Source organism: Eupeodes corollae, chromosome 1 (genome assembly GCF_945859685.1).
Source record: "Eupeodes corollae chromosome 1, idEupCoro1.1, whole genome shotgun sequence".
In the NCBI taxonomy this organism is placed as follows: Eukaryota; Metazoa; Arthropoda; class Insecta; order Diptera; family Syrphidae; genus Eupeodes; species Eupeodes corollae.
Window position 1 is genome coordinate 7,122,001 of NC_079147.1, and position 20,463 is coordinate 7,142,463.

The 20,463-nt window shown below is 31.5% G+C and overlaps 1 protein-coding gene across 10 annotated transcripts in view; it reads left to right on the forward strand.

The window, feature by feature from the left end:
• Positions 1-20,463, forward strand: part of LOC129941371 (sodium/calcium exchanger 1) — a 216,246-nt gene that overhangs the window by 172,369 nt on the left and 23,414 nt on the right. For 6 of the 10 annotated variants that reach the window (XM_056049988.1, XM_056049986.1, XM_056049990.1 and 3 more), the window contains exons 3-4: positions 17,696-17,787; positions 18,718-18,765. In XM_056049988.1, the coding sequence (XP_055905963.1) occupies positions 17,696-17,787; positions 18,718-18,765 (140 nt within the window). Of the gene's footprint in view, positions 1-17,695; positions 17,788-17,910; positions 17,929-18,717; positions 18,766-20,463 lie in introns of all 10 variants that reach the window. The other 4 variants (XM_056049993.1, XM_056049992.1, XM_056049995.1 and 1 more) reach the window with 2 other exon arrangements.

The following is a 20,463-nucleotide window of genomic DNA, read 5'->3' on the forward strand; positions in this document are numbered from 1 at the left end:
GTGGCTTTGTATTTTTGTGGCTTACACACGTTGGGGTATCTATCAAATCAAATAGTTATTGTTTTTTGTTTGATTTTATAAATTAAATTCCGCGGTAGGTCACGTTTGTTTTCGTTTTGTATACTTACAAATTTTCACTGTAATTAATTGTCGCAATTGCAATTTTTGATGCCATATTCTGTGTTAACCCAATGGTTTACCGCTTTGTGATGCCACTACACAAAAATCATTACAAGCGCTAAGCTTTCTAACTATGTATATGTCATCTATTGGCAATAAGTAGACCAAAATGCTTATTGTAGTTTCTGAAAAAACTTAAAACTCGAAACCATTTTAAAACTAGTTTCCCCGTGGCGTTGATGTTTTTTTTACTTTTTCAAACAATGAAAACCTACAAAATTAATAAATTGATTTTAAGCCTCGAATCATTCTATGTACCGAAAAAAGGTAAAACAGCTCCTTTCTTCCAGAAAATTCAATTCTTCTTCTTTAAGACTTCCTTTCTTTTAACCTTATCTGCATCATTTTGAAAATGGATCAATATTTCAATGAAAAATCGCTTGGACACGATGAATGTATCCACTTTTATCCATAATTTGTAATCCTTTTGCTAACGTTGTTAAAACATTATCATAAAACCTAAGTAAAAAATTTAAATCTTGATCACAGTTTATGAAACGAAACCCAGACTGGACGAGATGAGCCTACAAATTATACTTTCCACGATAAAAATGAGACAGATATATGCTATACAGACACCATTGAATTTCTTGATTTTCACGAGACCGAGCCCGAGTCCGCTACCATTCCAACTCCAAATACATTTTTTTTTTAAAGCGGCCTTTGACATTTGTTTTCACGCACTTCAATGTATTATTAAACAGTGTTTTCGTATTGCGTTCACTAATTTAAGTTTGAAAATAACCTTTTTTTCTAAATTTATTTTCCTTCACTGATTTGCATACAAATCAAACACTGGTACCGAAAACGTTAAATATTTTTTGTTAAGTTAATAAACAAAAGGGAGTTGTGCTGGTGGTGAACATTGCGTTTTCCCACCATTCTTATCGTGATCCTAGATAACGACTATAAGTTAATTTGAAAATAACACCCCACTTCACAAAGCTCAGTAATTGCCCTAACGCTTAACAATATACGCTTATCAAGCTTTTGCTGATGTCCATTGCCTATCACATCCATCAATCTTTTTTATGATGGCTGAGTAGCGCTAGGGGAGCCGGGGGTTCATTCGACAATGACACAATAGCACAATGGAATGGAATGGAAATGCCTGCCAAATGGTCGTTAAATGAAATGTCACTCTTGTATTCATCCACATCAACGCGAGCAATTCAATTTTTGCCACACATAAAAAATGTGCCCACAATAAATACAAATAAAAGAATTTCACTTGTTAAGAACTGTAAATAAATAAACAGTTCAAATGGGTCGCAGGTTCTTGGTCTAATGTTACAGTCTTTTAAAATATAAAAAATTATACATTTAGGCAACTGCCAATTTTAAAGCTGTCATATTTTGACAACTAGAAAAGTCAAATTGTAGTATAATGATGGTTATTGCGTTCAACTGTCATGCCAGAGGTCTTGGGTTAAATCCCTGCCTATGCTAGAGTTTTTTCAAGGGTACTACCTCTTGCGAGGAATTGATAAATTCTCCAAGAGTAATTCATGTCATGAAAAAGTGCTTTCTCAAAATTAGCCATTTGGATTCGGCTTAACATGGTCTCCTCCATCCCTGACAACAGTACTCATACACTAGGCCCTAGTTCTCAACGCGCTGTTGTGCCACTGTTTTTGTTTTGTTTTTAGAAATTCCCAATCCTAAAAATTCTCCTCAAAAAAGTGATCTCAAAAATTAACACCTTTATAGCCAATTCATTGACAAAGTTCAAAAATCAAATTAAAACTCGAACTTTCGGTTTATCTTTAAAATTTGGTTTTTAAAATATTTCGAACTTGAGCATTTCTTCACTTTGTATAATTTTCTTAGAACTCAGTATAGATTTATTATTGACTTTTAAGGGCGTACACCTCGGTTTAACTTGCTATATATTTTTGACATACAAAATTGAACAATATTGAATGTTTGTCAGTTTTGACTTAACGGTAAGGAATTTTAACGATAAAAGAGGGGACATAAGAAACATTTCGATGATGCTCAAGCAACGTTAATGACCTTCTAATGGTAATATCACCAATCAATCGAAATGCTCTATGTTCAATACTGTCCAAGAGGCTTAAGTATGTTGCAGAAGCACCAGCCCAGATATGGGAGTTATACTCTAGCTTTGGCAGAGGAGAAAAAACGTCTTGCATCGTCTTAGAAAACCCAAACATCTTGCGGCATTTTTGGCTACATCGCGTATATGATCGTCCCACAGAAAGTGGTTGTTGATACACATACCCAGAATATCGAGATGCTCAGTCTCCTCGATGCAAGTACCATCTATGGATAATGGCAAGGGGGTATATCTCGTTTTAACGATACAAGATAACATTGGGTTTTTAAGCTTTTTAGGTAGGAGTTTAAAGAGCTTATCATATTTTGTCGTTGCAGTTTCACATGCGAAGAAGATGGATGCGAATATGAAAAGCTAAGAGAACTATTGTCAGCGAAACAATGTATTGGACTAGAAGTTGCAAACAGAAGATCGTTAAAAAAATGAGAAAGAATGTTATAGATAAAACGAAGCCCTGGGGCACACCAGCATTTATTTTGTAGTTTTCAGACTTGAATCCATCCAATATAACTTTTATTGAACTATTCTTAAGGTAATTAATAATCCAATGAAGTAGGGGTTCATGAAAAAAGAGAGCCTGATGCCAAACCTTATCAAATGTTTTTGAAATATCAATATCTTACTTTCTCCAAAGTGATGTTATTGGATTTGCTCCACTGTTCGGTGAGATGAACGATGAGATTACCAGTGGACCTATTGCTTCGAAAGCCGTATTGTCGGTCATTTAGATGCTTTCAATCTTCGAGATATTTCTTAAGCTGATAATTAATCAGCGTTTCCATGATCTGGAAGGAAGGGATGTAAGTGCAATCGGTTGGTAATTAGACGGCAAAGAAGATTCGCCTTTTTTGGGAATAGGCTGGACAAATACGAGACCTGTGGATTGGAACCAATAAAAAAGCTTACGAAATGAAAAAGCTTACGCAGTGGTTTTAGCAGCGTTGAAGAACACCTTTTCAGAACAATTCCGGGCCAACGGATTTATGAATGTTGAGATCTTTAAACTCTTTAAACTCTTGCCATAGTACGAGTGTGAAAACAGATTGGTCCCATAGAATCACTAACACGCTTAACTACAGGTATAGTCATAACACTCACTGGCAGCGTTGAATTAGCGGCGAACTGCTTAGCAAAGAGATTAGCTTTCTCTAAAGAGCTAACAAGTTAAGTGTCATTGGCAACGAGCGTAGGAACCGAGGAAGAGTAAGAATTCCTCATATTTTTTTACAAATGACCAAAAATATTTACGGCCTTTGGGACATTGTTGAAATATTGGTTTCAACATTAGGAAACATTTTGAGAAAAATCGAATTGACAATTTTTTTTACAATAAATAAAAACCTAAACATATTGATAAAAGTTGGTAAAAATTGATTTTCGACTCAAATATATTATCAAAACATTGAGATATTGGCTTTAAACTACTTTTGTCTTTTAAAAAATATTGTTGCCAACGTTCAGTAAAATTTTGAAAAAAAAATCCATTTGAGAATTCTGTTTTAAAATAAAAACCTAAATAAAAAAACATTACTTAAACTTGGTAAAAATTTACTTTCGACTTAAATAGCTTTAAAAAATTAAAAAAAACTTTTTTTATTTCACAGAATATATAGTTTTCGATATTCAGTAGTTTTTTTTATAAAAATCCAACAAGCCGGTTTTTCATACAAACACATATTACACAAATTTGGTAAAAATTGATGTTCGGTTCTTGATATCTCTCAAATTAATTTCATTCATCCAAATTGTAAATATTTAAGGAATGCTTCTAAAACTGGTAGAAATTAGTTTTCGACTAAGAATCTATTTTACAAAACTAGATTTTCAAACTAAACTTCAAAGACATAAAATATTGTTAGTAATTTTAAAATTTCTAAGCTCAATTCAAGACCCTAAAGATGGAATTATGAATCGAGGACATAAATACAATCGCAAATGTATAAATTGATCATGGGAATACTGATGAAAAGGATATGGGTACTCAACCGTTGAATTGGAGAACTTTGGCTGGATAGCTAGATTTCTAAAGAATAAAATTAAAACGACAATTGGAAATAGCTTATCGAGGAATATTATCGATTTTAATCGAGAAAGAAGTAAACCAGCTTGGTGACATATTAACACACTAGATCTAGACATTAAGGTCGCTACCAATTTCCAACGCTTTAATTACAATATCTATTTTTTTTTACGAATACAAGACTGACCATAGGAGTCAACTATAGAGGATAACAGGGAACAAATCAATTCGCTGATGGCTGGCCAACAAAAGGCAGCTATTGAATATGATTTAATAATACTGGACAATTTTGAAGCCTATTTGTCTAAATTGTACTCTGTAAAAAGTAGACAGAGAAAGCAACTGTGTCAATGCTATAACTATCGATTTTGAGTTTCATGAAGGAAAGCTAGGTAGCTATCTATAAATATATACATACACACGTATTCAGTTGTTTGCAATTATTCGTAAAAACAAATTAAAGCTAAAAAAGAAACGCCTTTTTTATTATTTCTGCCATTACTCTGAGCTTTGCGCCATTCTTTGAAAAATTCTGAATGTTTTTTTCTTTTTTAACGAATTGAACATTTTTATGTGGATTCCTATAGTTCGATTTAATTTAGAAAATGCTCAGAGGCTTTCATTTATCATGAAAATATTATTAATAATATTTTTTTTCTTCTTTTATATTTTATGGTCCACACCACACAGTCAAATAATAATAATAATTGCTCAGTGTTTTATAACCGTTTTTGCGTGAAGGAAATTCCCATGGGCTCTAAAATATTGCTGACTAATATTTTTTTTATAAGTCCTTCAAGGTTATACATCCTCTTTATAGAGTACACACATACATACAAACATATGTTATGAATGTTTACGTTCATATAAATACATACGTGCTTGAATAATTTTCCTTGAGGCATTTTAATCAAGAATATTTATAATGTGTAATAACTTCTTGATGTGGCTATTTATTTGAAAATTATTCAGTATAATATTACAATCGTATTGCATTTCTTATTTTATTGTTCTTTTTGAAGATTCAAGGAAAGATTTTGTAAGATATTTGCATATATTACATAAATGAATCTTAATTAATAAAAGAATAACACAACTTCAACGTTTGTTATACAAGTATTTCGAAAAGGAGTTGATTTATTAGTTTTGAAAATAAAAAGGCTGGGATGCGACCCACACTGATAACTTCCCATATCGTCTGTCAATTTGTCTTGCTTAAAAGTGTGTAGGTTTGCATGTTTTGTTGAAAAAGTTACAAGTTAAATTTTTCTTAAACATTTCAAATAACCAACAATATTTTCATGAAATAGTTTGATTTAAAAATCTGTTTTTGCGAAAGAGATTTAATCGTTAACCGTTTTTACCAATTTTTGTAGCATTTCTTAAAAGTTTTTATTTATTATAAAAACAAATACAAATTGGATGAACACAATTTTTTTAATGTCATTGTTTTCTATTATTCATTTTTTTTTAAATTATTCCCTTCAAAAATGCTAAAAACAACAACCAAAAACGGGGTTTTTAAGCCTAAACCAAAACTCAAGTTATCTCTTAACTATTAATTGTATGATTATTTCGCAAAGTTCTTTATCCTTTAGGTGCGTACAGTTTAAAGCATTTTAGTATATGAATTAGTTTCTGGAAATTCCCATTAGCTGAACCGGCCAAGCGTTACTGAATAATGTTTTTATATTGCTGTAATTAAAAAGGAACGATAGGAGAACATCAGACATGGACACCAACATGCTTTTTTACATATGCGTCATTTGTAAAAAAAAACATCGCGACCTTAATGACTGATTTTCAAATACCGTTAAACCAAGATGGAAACGTTAGAGCTGTTATAAAAATGTACTGGTTTGAGATTTGAAGGTGAAGGACTTTGAACCCAATTGATCAAAATGTTCGTACTAACTGTACGTAAAGCAAAAATCAATAAAAAAAGAGGCTGGGATGCGAGCCACACTGATAACTTCCCATCTGTCAATTTGTCTTGCTTAAAAGTTTGTAGGTTTTTGTGTTGAGTTAAAAAAGTTGTCAGTTGAATTATTCTTTAAAATATTAAAATTAACAACAATATTTTTCATATAAGGAAATAGTTAAGTTTGAAAGTCTAGTTTTTTTGAATATAGTTTTATTCGAAAGCAAATTGTTAGCAATGAATAGATGAATGAAATTAATTTGAGAGATGTCAAAAACCGAACATCAATTTTTACCAAAAAACGGACTGTTATATTTTATAAAAAAAAATTATTGAATATCGAAAACAACATTTTCTATGAAAAAAGTTTCAAGATAATATTTTCAATTTTTGAAAAGCCATTTGAGTCGAAAGTAAATTTGTACAAAGTTTTTATTTTTTGTAAACAAACTGTCCATTAGATATCTCTCAAAATTTGACTGAATGTTGACAACATTATTCATCGTTGCACAAAATTGTTTTGGATATGAAATCATATTTTAGTCGTAAAATTTTCGAGGTGACATTTTTTTTTGTTTCAATAACTTATAATGGGAAGTTAAAAATATTGTATTGTATAATAAATGTATTATTATTTGTATTCAAGTTTTTAACAAATGAGTATATTACAAAGTTCTTAGTTTATGTGACAGTTTAACTTGTAAATTAGTCAGGTAGGACGGATAGTTTAAAATCTTCCAACAATATTTATTACTTTGAATTATAAATATTTTTGAGTTCAATTTAATGTATTACTAATTGGTGCACATGTCTTTTGATAACACAAATAGGTCCGACGGTTTTATTACACGTGAACCTGCAACATGTAGCTACTCATGAGAAAAACATGGAACAAAAAAGGACATTGTTGAGCTTGAGACTTGAAACTGAAAACTTTTGATGATATGATAGAATATGACTGTATCATTGGACTACGTGGCAACAGAAATACTTTTTCTTTAAACTTTTCAGTTAAAATGGTTGCTTCAAGAATATTTCCGGTGATATTTTTGATGACAAAACGTTTACCATTGCAAAAATTGGGTGGATTAAAATTATGCAGGTGAACCAATCTTTAATCAAAGATTATATGGTGGCATTAAAGGTTAACAGTACCGATTGATTAAAGACATCAGATTGTCTTGTCACTACTGTTGTACCTGGACGTTAATTTCGTCAACATCAACATTTTTGGTTGCCAAAATAGCCCGATGACTGAGCCAGTTATGATTCAAGTCATTACATTACTCTGTATATCCGGAAATATAATTTAAATCAATTAATGTTATTTTCTGAAGAACAGTGCAGAAATTGTCTGGCAGTTTAATGCATTGCGTATTTGTTTGAAGTTCTATTTTACCGCTCTATATCTAGTTATTCTTCGAAAATTGCTAACACCAAAAATTGAAAAAGTGAAATTCACTGTATTTCGTTTATTGTTCACTACAAAATAAATTTAACTGTATACTTAAGCCTCAGCAACATTTGGTGGTTCTTCTATTAAATTGTAGCTTATATGAAACATTTGGAAGTTTGACATAGCGCCATCTATTGAATGCTGACTCAATCCAATCAACAGATGTTGCCATCTGTTAGAATCGTTTAAAGCTACAGATAATAATACAAATAATAGACATATAATTTGCAATACAATAATATTGCGATCATAAACTGAAATGTACGTAAATTACATAGCTGTCATTTGCGTTTTGTTATACCAAGTCTGATTCCTTTTTGATATCCCACGTTTTAAAGTGATTGACGTTTTATATCAGGTCACACGGGAACGCTGTCGACCGGGATAAACAATGTCCCATGTCCGTCACCTGACTCTAATCTACCTACCCACCAATTGTCAGCCATTTCGGTACAGCCGTTCTTAAGTTATGAATAGTGTAACTACCACGACTTTTTTTATATATAAAGATATATGATATTTCGAGATAAACTTGAATTCAATAATTTCATGCATAGTTTTGGAAAATACGTTTTGGACTTAATTTTTAGTGTTGATTTCAAATTCAAGCATTATTTCTATATTTTTTTAATATAAGATGTATTTCAAAAACTTGATGTAATACAACTTTTTTTGGCAACAGATTTCTATCAGGAACAAAACTTACTTTCAAATCGTTTTGCCTTTTTATGTTGAAAACTATTTTTACGAAAATCTTACAACTTTTGAAGTTTGAATACCTTCATAATGATTAGACACAGAACCGATGCAAATTGTAACGAGTGGGAAATATTTTCAAAATAAACTTCGCAAAATTAAAAAAAAAAAAAAACAGTTGAAAAGAACAATACACCACCATGGCATACAGAGCCTAGATCTCTCAATATCATAACAGTACACAACTAACATTTCAAAAAGAACCGTTATTTCCATTTTGTTAGAGAAAAGAGCAGTGTTCGAACATTTCTTTGCTGTACGAGCAATTTTTTGACATTCCTGGCAAAACTCTACTAACGGTAAAAAAAAAACCATGAGTTAATGCTCGAACATTTTGTTGCAGTTTTGTTGTATTTCCTATTACACATTATAATTTTATCAAATAAAGTCAATAAGTTCAGATTAATGGTAGGAAGTTCATAGTGTAAGAAAAACCCATTTATTTTCAATTGATTAACGTGCAATTTTTTGATGTAGTGTAATTCCTTACAGTTTTTGATTCCATATTGGACAATGCTGTCAAGATCAGAATTTAGTGATCTTATCCACATCCGAAGAATAAGAATAAGAATCTAATAACGAAAATGAAAATGATAAGCTAAGGGTACTGTCGCCAGCGAAACAATTTGATAGGTTAGAAGATAAAATAAGGCATAGCGTCGGAGACAAAACGAAGCCCTGGTGCACACCAGCGTTTATTTTTTGGGTATCAGATTTAAACTTGTTCAATGCTGCTTGAATTGAATGATCTGAAAAATAATTACTAAACCAAAGGAGAAGAGATTCGTCATGTATTAACGAGTGCAAAAGAAGGAACGAGTTAACAGAAAACTGTGCTGCAATTAAATTCGGCTTTATCAATCAAATCAAACTTACAAAAGGAGTGTCAAATATGTCCATTTCTTGCTTGGTTGAGCTTATTCCAGTTTTTATCAGTGTGGTTATCATTTGTTAGTTGTTGATCATAATAACGCTAAAATCAAACCATGAGTTTTCTTTGGGTTTGATAGATTCTACCATATTCTGAATAAAAATATTCATTTTACAAAAAATTAAGATTCTAATCATTTCTGCGTTGGAATCCACGTAACTATCGTGGAAGAATAGTGACCTTCCTTGAGACCTTCCCAGTTGGCGTTCTCATATTGCCAAACGGTTCTCGTAGGAGTTTTCTCTTTAACTGGGGTTTTTTGGCATAAGAAATTTGTAGGTATGACACAATGGGCTGATCTGTCGGAGGCGATAATACACTTTACTCATATTTATTAGGATCAGAGGTAAGAAATAAGTCTAGATTGTTGGAAGACTGAACTGCAACGCCAGGAATCCATAAGTTGTCTCAGGTGTTAAACACCACCACTTAGCAAAAATGTCGAAATACCTTCCTTAAAATTCGTTAGAAGTCGAATTACTATCCAGACTTGGGACTGCCAAATGCAGTAAAAATGTTAGCTCTTTAAAGAAAGCTAATCTCTTTTCTAGGCAAGTCGGCGCTTATCCTACGCAGCCAGTGAGTGTTATGACTCCGCCTGTACTTGAGTGCGTTAGTGATTCTATGGGACCAATCTTTTTTCGCACTCGTACTATGGCAAGAGTTCTTAGAGATGTAAACACACATAAATCCGCTGGTCCGGATGGTATCCCCGCTATTGTTCTGAAGAGGTGTTCTTCAACGCTAGCAAAACCACTGCGTAAGATTTTTCATCTGTCCTACTCCTCAGGTCTCGTTCGCTGATTAATTATCAGCTCAAGAAATATCTTGAAGATCGAAAGCTTCTTAATGACCGGCAGTACGGCTTTCGAAGCAATAGGTCCACTGGTGATCTCATGGTTCATCTCACCGAACAGTGGAACAAATCTTTACATCGGTTTGGGGAAAGTAAGATTATTGCACTTCATATTTTTAAAGCATTTGATAGGGTTTGGCACCAGGCTCTCTTATCGAAAATCCGTTCTTTTGGTTTTCATGAGAGGGATTCATGAAATTCATTCATTCATTGGATTAGTAATTACCTTACGAATCGTTCAATACAAGTTGTATTGGATGAATTCAAGCCTGAAAACCACAAAATAAATGGTGGTGTGCCCCAGGGTTCAGTTTTATCTCCAAGACACTTTCTCATTTTTATTAACGATCTCCTGTCTGCAACATCTAATATAATACATTGTTTCGCTGATGATAGTACTCTTAACTTTTCATATTCGTTTTCAGACTCACATCCTTCTTCTTCGGATTTGGAACTGCAACGACAAAATATGATAAGCTCATTTAATTTCGACCTAAATATAACCTTGAGTGTGTGCTTATTATAAAAAAAAGACTTGGGCAACGATAATTAAAACAGTTATGAATGATGCGCCTTTGGACGGTGAATTTAAACCACATTTAGTTTAGATCATAATGTGGTAAATATTGATAGATAATATCATTCCGTATGCATACGGCTAGACCACATTGCGAAACGTATAAAGGTACTTAAAACCGTGAAGGTTAAACTTCGGGTGATCGATAGGCCCACGAACGTGGCTTTATAAATAACACAAAACTTGCTATCCATCAAAATTCACAAAAATAAAAAAACAAAGCAAGGCAGTCATCTATGCAGCAGATTCAATTTGGGCACTAAAACTTCTCAGTTTTAACTTTAAACGTATTTCTCTAGAAGTAATCTAGACGAATTTTACTATCTATTATTTACAACTAATCCATTCTATATTTGCCTGTTTACCTAAGCTAACATATATTTTTGTCCAAAACCAAAAAATTAATTCAAAAATTAAGAGAATATAATTTCATTAATAACCGACTAATCCTTCAAATTTATTCAAGAACAATTTGAAGTAGAATACAAAATATTCACTTCCTCATTCTAGAACTTATTGATTCATTATTATACTGTTTATCAAAACAGTCCAATGCAAATAAATCCCCTTTTCTTAACATTGTTTGAAATCTTAAAAAGAAAATTACATGCTATTTTTGGAAAAAACGAAAGTAAAATATTAATGTTTGCTTTAATTATTTAATTTCCACGTGACATTACTATTTGATTGATTAAAATCATTACAGAGACAAAAAGCTTACAAATTAATGCCACTCCTCAGCTCCAGCCTTAGCATGTTCAGTTCGTTGTACAATACAGTCTCTATACATTTTATTTTTACTGAATCAAACAAATTAGTTTGTGTTGAAGACGGTACATAGTCTTATCGCGTGTTAGAAGCCATTATACAGGAATTTAGTTTTGCTAGTCAGATTTTAAAAATGATTTCAACACGATTTGTTTATTAATAAATTGTACAGTCAATGTGGACATCACTTATGTTCTATGAAATTAGACATATCTGGGGTTATTTTGCTGAACCAAATTTAAATACATATATATTGATAAGTAATGTCATCAAATAATCGTCATCAGATCCTTAATTAATACACACTACAGACGTTCTTTGTCTCTTAATTGATGAAACTGAAGCCTCTCTTAATTGAATTTAAATTAACCAATTTAGTTGCGGTTGTGGGGAAAACTTTGATTAGTCACTTTCACCTTGACCTTGTTAACCCTTTCAGAGCTTTTTGGGTTTATCCAATCATAAATAGTCAAATCGTAAAAACCACAAAACCAAAAACATTGAAATAACACAACAAAACGGAACAAAAACATTTTAGCCAAAGTATTCTATTAAACGTTTAGTTTTCAAAGTTGTTGCAATTTCAGGCCTATTCAGGGATTCAACCACCATTCACTGCCACTCTTTCCAGGTGGCATACTCATGGCACACCGGCACCTGACACTTGGATCCTTTACCGCCCACAAATCATACTGAACAAAGCTTTGTGTGAAAACCTTTTCTTCACGTTTCGCTAACTCAATATGGTATAAAGTGGTGCCGCAGTGGAGAGTGTGTCGTGCTCGTGTGTCTTGTGCCTTGTGTCGTGTCGTGTGTCGTCCTCGACGCTTCTAACTGCTTCCAATTCCAACTCAAACCAACCACAAAAATAAGATGATTTAAGGCCCACATGTATGTTCGGTCATGAAATCCCTGAAAGGCTCTTTTGTTTTTATTTTCGCTTTTTTCTGGCATAAATATTTCCTTACGGTGTCATAGACATATTTCCATTAGAGGGCAGGCTTTATGTTTCTAAAATGCTTTTCCAGAAAGAACTAGATGACAAGGCTGTTTTTTTTTTGTTGTGTATTCGTCTCCTAACATAAATATCATTGTGATGAGCATCAAATGGCTATAATACCCGTTCTAGCGTTCATAACAGGGCTGAACGAATTGACGCAGATGAATTTATCTACGAGATACACAGAACTACAAACCTCTTCTAGGATACGAGTATATTCGAATCACTGAACGTTAATTTGTTCTTGCTCCTTTTGGGTTCAAGTTCTTGGTTCTTGTAGAGTAGATACTTTGGTATGGTTTTGTTTTCGTTTCCGTTCGCTATCTTGTTAGCAAGTTGAGTATTATTGTCGAAAGGAAAATCTCCGTTTAGTCATTCGAATGGTTTGGAATACTAATGCTGTCTTTTTTCCATTGTTGTTGTTGTTACTTTTTTTAAAGATTTAATGCCCCTTGTTTTTATACTCGGCTTAAGAATATGAACCCGATGATAATACAGATACAGAAACACGAAGCGTTTTGTAAATAATGTGTCCTCTTCTTTTGATTCTTCTTTTCCTTTTTGTTGTAATTTTATTTGATATTAAAAATCCTTAATGGGGTGTTTAAGGAAGCTAGAGGCTCATGGTGCTTAGTGGTTTAAATTTAATATGCGCCTACACCGATAAGGAAATTCCTAATTTAAGGTTCTTTAGTTCTATTGTAGAAGATTGTGATTATTTTTAGATCAAAATCCTATTTTAGGTTTGAATTGAGATCCTAATGTGTTACACTTCACTAAAGTGTGGCGAAAGAATGGTTATTCTTCCTAAAAATCAATTCCGGAGTTTTTGAAATTTAAAAAACAACTCGTGTCTAAATTCGTGAAAAATAACACAAACGTTTTACTTTAAATTGATAGATTTGCCATCTCTACGATATGATATAAGATGTGTTACTAATTCTTATTGTCGAGAGGCCTATCTGCTGAAAATGGGTTAGGCCTTTTACTAATCGAAAGATAAATAGATTTTTTCAACGAGTATTACATCAATGACTGGCCCTACATCGTTTTGGAGTTAACTAACATTTTGACACATTTCATGGAATCAAGTATAATTTTCGATTAATTTCGTACGTTTTACAAGAGTTGGCCGGTGACGCAACAACCGAGAATATCGAGATGTTAAGTGTGTTTGAAGCAAGTTCCAACCATGGATAATGGTAAGGGGGTACAAATCTTTTTACGACACAAGACAGCATTGAATCTGAGTCTGAAAACGAATATGAAAAGCTAAGAGTACTATCGTTAGCGAAACAATGTATTGGATTAAAAGTTGCAGACATGAGATCATTAATAAAAATAAGAAAGAGTGTTGGAGATAGAACAGAGCCCTGAGGCACATCAGCATTTATTTTGTGGTTTTCAGACTTGAACCCATTCAATACTACTTGTGAAGTGTTATATAATTGAAGGATCCGAAAGGTTAATTACTAATCCTATGAAGAAGGGATTCATGAAAATCATACGATTGTTTATTCGATAAGAGACCTTCCATCTGCTCAAAACTAGTCTTGAGGAGTAGGGCAGATGAAAAAGCTTACGCCAGTGGTTTTACCAGCGTTAAAGAAAACATCTTGAGAACATTAGCGGGAATAATATCCAGACCAGCGGATTTAATAGTGTTCATATCAGTACGGGTGGTGCAAAAAATGATTGATCCTATAGATCACTAACGCACTCAAGTACAGGCGTAGTCATAACACTCAATATCAACGTTGAATGTGTGGCGAACTGTCTGGCAAAGAGATAAGCTTTCTCTAAGGAGCTAACAAATGAAGTGTCATTGAAAAGTGCAGGAACCGAGGAAGAGAAATAATTTCACATTTTTTGTACACATGACCAAAGTTTGTACTGCCTTTGGGCAGTATGAAAATGTATACATTTTGTCCTTCGAATATGGGCATTGCATGTCTTCCTGAACTTTAATTCGGCTTTCCTCAGTAGAATTGGCCTTATAGCAACGGAAACTTACCTCTTTTGCACTTATAACTTCCCTGCGGCTTTGGATAAAATCAGACTAAACATCAAATTAACGACAAGTTGATACTCTGTCTAGATTAAGGGCTTCGATAAAAGAAAGTGAATGTAGTACTTATTTATGTAAAACTTAAACGACTTAAAATTGAAAAAAGAATTAATTCAATGACCATATTGTGTCAAAAGCTGATAAGCAACTAGCAACATCATTCCTTATGTTTACGGCAAGGCCATGGTGGCAAAAAAATAGTGACTTGGGTTTCACTTAGAGCCAAAAGAATAATAACATCAATTTTAGAATCCTCTATGCGACAGCGAACAAAAAAATCAAAAATATTTGTAAAGCAAAAAGATGAAAAAACAATGAAATGGTAAACAGCGCGAAAAACTCAATGGAGTTCTGGAAAGCAATTAGGCTTGTGAGTAAAAAAAAAAGATTCCAACGGCTACAGTACTGCACATTGAACAATTGAAAATCCATTTTACAAATTTGCTCAACACTTCACACACAGCATCATCGTTTCAATATGCACCACCTTTAATAATTGATGAGTTTCTGGATGCGCCTTTATCCCAAAATAAGTTAAAAATAGTTATTGAAAAAGGAAAAAAAAGATAAAGCACCAGGGGAAGATAGAACTCCGTATAAATATTTTAAAAATAGTACACCAGATTTCTTACGGCTTCTAACTTTGGAGTACAACAGAATTTTCGACACCGCTGACTTCCCCGAGATTTTTCAAAAGGAAATAATTTTTTCGCTACATAAAAAATGTAATTTTGAAAATCTATCAAATTATAGGGGCATCTCATTTTTCCTCGGTATTATAAAATGGATTTAACAAGTGGCTCGAATCTGAGCAAATATTAAACGACTTCCAAGCTGGCTTTAGGAAAAACTACTCGACAATTGACCAAATTTTTCAATAATAAAAATTGCTGATATTTTTAAAAGTAAAGGAAAAAAGCTTTACGTTTTTTGTGGATTTTCGGTCAGTCTTCGATTCAATTCCCCGGGAACCAGCAAGCTTGCAGGTCTATTCTGCTATTCATCGGGGGGAATTTTACTTGAATTTTCACTAATCATTATTTTGCTATTCATTCGAAGTGAATCTGTGTATGTCGGTAACGTCGGTAAAACTGCGCGGTATTCTTCTGTTCACGTGAAAGTATTCATTCTATACAATTCAGATGCGCGGATTTTTTATTTGATGTCTGGTTTGTAAATTTTTTTAAGCGGAGTGTAAGTGAAAACTAATTTATTGGTTAATTTAGAATATTTGTTTTATAATTAAAAGAATATTAACATTCTTAGTGGAAGAAAGACACTTTTTAACATTTTTCCGAAGCATTCTCTTTGAAGATTCTCTTATTCCTCTGCTTAAAATTGGAATAAAAAATCCAATTCCAAAAATTGCAAAAACTATTCTGTTCAGGTGGATTGATTAAACTTAATTTTTGTATGAATCAAAACAATTTATCCAACATTCCCAAGATTTTTACATGAATAGCTGCTTATTAACTTCCCATAGGAAGTTATTTGAATGTCAAATCGGTTTGGGATAATGTAGTTTACCCGATGGATAGCAGAATGCAAAGGCAGTGTAAAAGGGAATAGAATATACGATCCACATAAATAGCAGAATTGGGCTGTTTATAAATATGAAATCTCAACTAAACTTATATTTGTAATTAGATCCATGTACGAAGAAAATGTCGCACGAGTTTGGGTGAAAATTCTCTTTCAGATGACCTTGATACGTCAGTAGGCGTTAAGCAAGATGCGCTTTAAGTACTCTTCTCTTTATCTTATACATAAATAACATAACTGATTCGGTAAAAGGTGGTATTCATATAAGAGAAAAGAATATTCCAGGACTGATGTTCGCGGACGATATAGTTTTCACACAAAGTATTTCGAACTACCGCAATTGCAATATTGTTTTACGGAGCACAAGTATAAGGGTATCGATCGTTTGAAGCTGTGGAAAAGTTCCTCCGTTTTTTTAATAAAAGTACTTTCAAACTGCCAAGTACGGTGCCCAACTATATGTTACATCTTGAAACAGGAATAGGACCCCTCTTTTTAGATACACTTAAATTACATTTTAACTACGTGTCAAGAGTTTTGGCAATGGGTAACAAAAGAATTCTGACAATAGTACTCACACAAGCTATCAATTCTGAATTTTCTAATGTTAAAAAATGGAAGAAACTGGCAAGTGAATGCTCAACTACTTTTTCAATATCGAGGTGGTTAAGTTTAATTTTAATGACTTGCAGAGTCGGCAACATAATGTACGATAAGTTTATAAGTGGAGCTGAAGCATCTATTTACAAATACTTCTTCTTGTCCAATATTTAAGGAGTTTCAAAAGCGCTACTTTGAGATTGATATACTCGGTTTAGAAGAAACGATCAACATCTTGAATGGAGAACTAGGTTGGGACCTTCTGTATGAATACTCATTGAACGCTCTTCGCTATAGAACAAGAATAGTTGAGGAAAATGTTTAAAGTTTGAAAATTATAAAGATTATTTTATTGAATTGTATCTTATAAGCTTTTTTCGTATACATGTAGAAATTAAAAAAAATTAAAATTTAAAAACTTGTTTAATCTTACAATTAAGAATATAATGTTGTCTTTTTGTATCTCTTGAAGTCAATAAAACTCAACTAACTAAACAAGTGCCAAAAAACGTGGCCTCTATGAAACAGTATAACCCAATACCTTTCTTTTGATATTCCTTAACACATATTGCAAATGGTGTTAGTGTTTTGTAGATGACTCTGAGTCGCCATACAATTTTCGAAAACATTGAAACAGTACAAACGATTTTTTACCTGCGGTTCATCCATGTTTCGTCAAACCAAACCAGAATAGTAATTGTATTTCTAACTTTTAAATCGAAGATTTTTTTAATTGACTTAACTCCTCAATAAATTATTTTGTTCCCAATTTATTTATCTGTGTTTCTGACCCACGTACCTGTTTCCCAATGTCAAATTAAAAACAAATCTATGAAAGTTTAAATTTTTGTTCGAATTTCCAAAAATAATAATTTAAAGATACAAATTTTTAAGAAAACTTTCAAATATATAATTACTTTTTTGTTTTATGTCATTACAGAAAATTTCTCAATTTGGCTATCATTGAAGAGGGCAGCTATGAGAAGGATGTTGTATTCTATGTAAATATTGGCGAGCCCCAGATTGCAGCAGGTAAACAAAAAAATTATTCCAAAATAAATTATTAAATTTATAAATTACGTAAAATTTGAAGAACAAATTTTGATAACTTTCTTATCTAAAGTAAATACATTTATTCTTATATTTTGCTTCTAGTCTCTACCACAAATTTCAGTAAAAATTAAATTTTTATAAATAATTTATTATTTATTTATGTTTTTTTTATGAAACACAAATTATGTTTTTGAAATTTATTTATTTGGAAAAGAAAAAAATAAACATGACATAGTCTCACAAAAATATTTATATATCTATTTTATAAATAGAGTGCGACCAAAAAGTGCAAATATTTCCTTATTTTGATTTTATTGTTTTTTATACACGCCTTTGTATTATTTTTATAATTTAAATGTATTATATTATGTTGAATTTATAAATTGATTTTTAATTTCTCCCGGATTGTTTTTAAGTTTGAGTTTTATCACAAGTAAATAATTTTTAGAGTAGTTGAGTTTTATTTTTTCCAATCACTAAATATTATTTTTCTTTCAATTGTTCAATTTTTTAGTCGCGAACATTAAAAATCAATAAAAAATCAAAAAATAAAAGGTTTTCTTTTAGTTTACAAAAAATCAAAAGTTTAAAATAAAAAAATTACAATTTTAAAAGTTAAAAAGTGTCAAAATAAAGTCACATAAAACCACTTAAAGAAATAACTTAGGCGATGCACTTCACAAATCCGCTTTTTTCTGACAAAATGTTTCATTTTCCAAGTGCACCCTAAAAACTTTAATAAATTTTTAAATAAATTCTTCTAATTCAATCTTTTCTATAAATAATTTTGATGTCGGTAATTTAAATATGAATTGATAAAAACAAAAAAACAATACATATTTTTTATAATAAGAAATTGATATATTTTTACAAACATTAAAGTGATATACTAAATTTTTAAACCCACAGACACGGATAAAAAATCGGATCCATTTAAATTTTTGACTAAATATTTTGGTACGTAGTGTAAGAGTGTTCGTATTACAACAAAAATACAAAATTCCTGTGTCGTTTATATGTTTTTGACGTTAATCCACTCAAAAAAAGTGTCTGTATTATGGAGACGGTATAATCACAATTTAAACAAACAAACAATAATAATAATTCATTTTTTAATTTATAATAATTAAATTGAATATACCTAATAATTGTTTCTACTCACATTCCAAAATATAATTGTGCATTTTTTAACTCGTTTCTTTTATGTTTTTCTTATTTGTTCATTCATTTGTTTAAATTTCATCAATAATTCATTTTATTTTTTCTAAACTTAAAATTTTACTCTCTGCGCTTTTTTGTCATTTTTTCAAAACAATTTAAGAACAAAATTTAAAACAACAATACTTTATATATATTTTTTTTAATATTTTATTAAAACAAAAAAATCAAAGAAAAATATTTAATTTTTTAACTGAAATTAACATTTTTGGAACATTTTCGGACTGTGAATGCTTGTTGCGCTTGTTTCACTATGGGCTTCCGACTATATCAATCCTATATTCGTACATAATCGTATATAAATATGACAACAAATTCATCGTAATGATTTATTATGTATCTCAATACATAATTAATGAATATATTTGAAACACTGTGTAATATTTACATAAATGTATAATAAATTGCGTTCCAACATATTTTGTATACAAATCTCGAATCACAAACAAAACTATTATAAATAAACGCAATTTTCCATTGTCTACGCTTCTATAAATCAAATTTGTAAGTAAATTTCATAGAGAGAATTGTTCAATAAGTTAATAGAGTTTTGTTGATCGTTACGAGTTTCAAATAATTAAAAAGTTATGTTATATTATAGTCATTATTAGTTTACTCATTGACAGTTCTATAAAACACTCATTCTATTAAAAAACTAAAATCCAATAAAGTTTAGTCACTCAGAATATATTTTTAGTTCGTTTTTTTTTTTGTTTAATGTTTTAATGGAGGTGTCCTTAAGAAGGATAAATTGGTTGATTTTTAAACATTCAGCCCTATTCTGCTATTCACGTTGATCGTATATTCGATTCACCCATTGGATTCCCTTACACACTGCCTTTGCATTCTGCTATCCATCGGGTGAACTACATTATCCCAAACTAATTTGACATTCAACAGCTGTTTTGATTCATACAAAAATTAAGTTTAATCAATCCACCTTAACAGAATAAGTTGTGTAATTTTTGGAAATGGGCAGTACTAGATTTTGTATTCCAATATTCCAATTGTAAGCAGAGGAATAAGAGAATCCTCAAATATAGAGAGTATTACCGACGTTACCGACATACACAGATTCACTTCGAATGAATAGGAGAATAATGATTAGTGAAAATTCAAGTAAAATTCCCCACGATGAATAGCAGAATAGGCCTGATTGACACGAATTTCTTATGATATTAAGTTTTTAATCCAGATATCCAAATACAGGGTGACTGGCGGCAGATTTATGTTTTTAAAATTAAATTTGAATCAATTTGATATATAGTTTCTTTTTAAATATCAAATGACAGATTAATAAAGCGGATTTAAATTTTTGAACATTATGTCATTAAAATGTCTTTCGTCGCGTTTCACGCACTGTTCAAAACGGAGCCCCGTGTTACGTAACACAGGCTCTAGTAGATTTGATTCAATAGCGCTGATTTCTCAACGAAT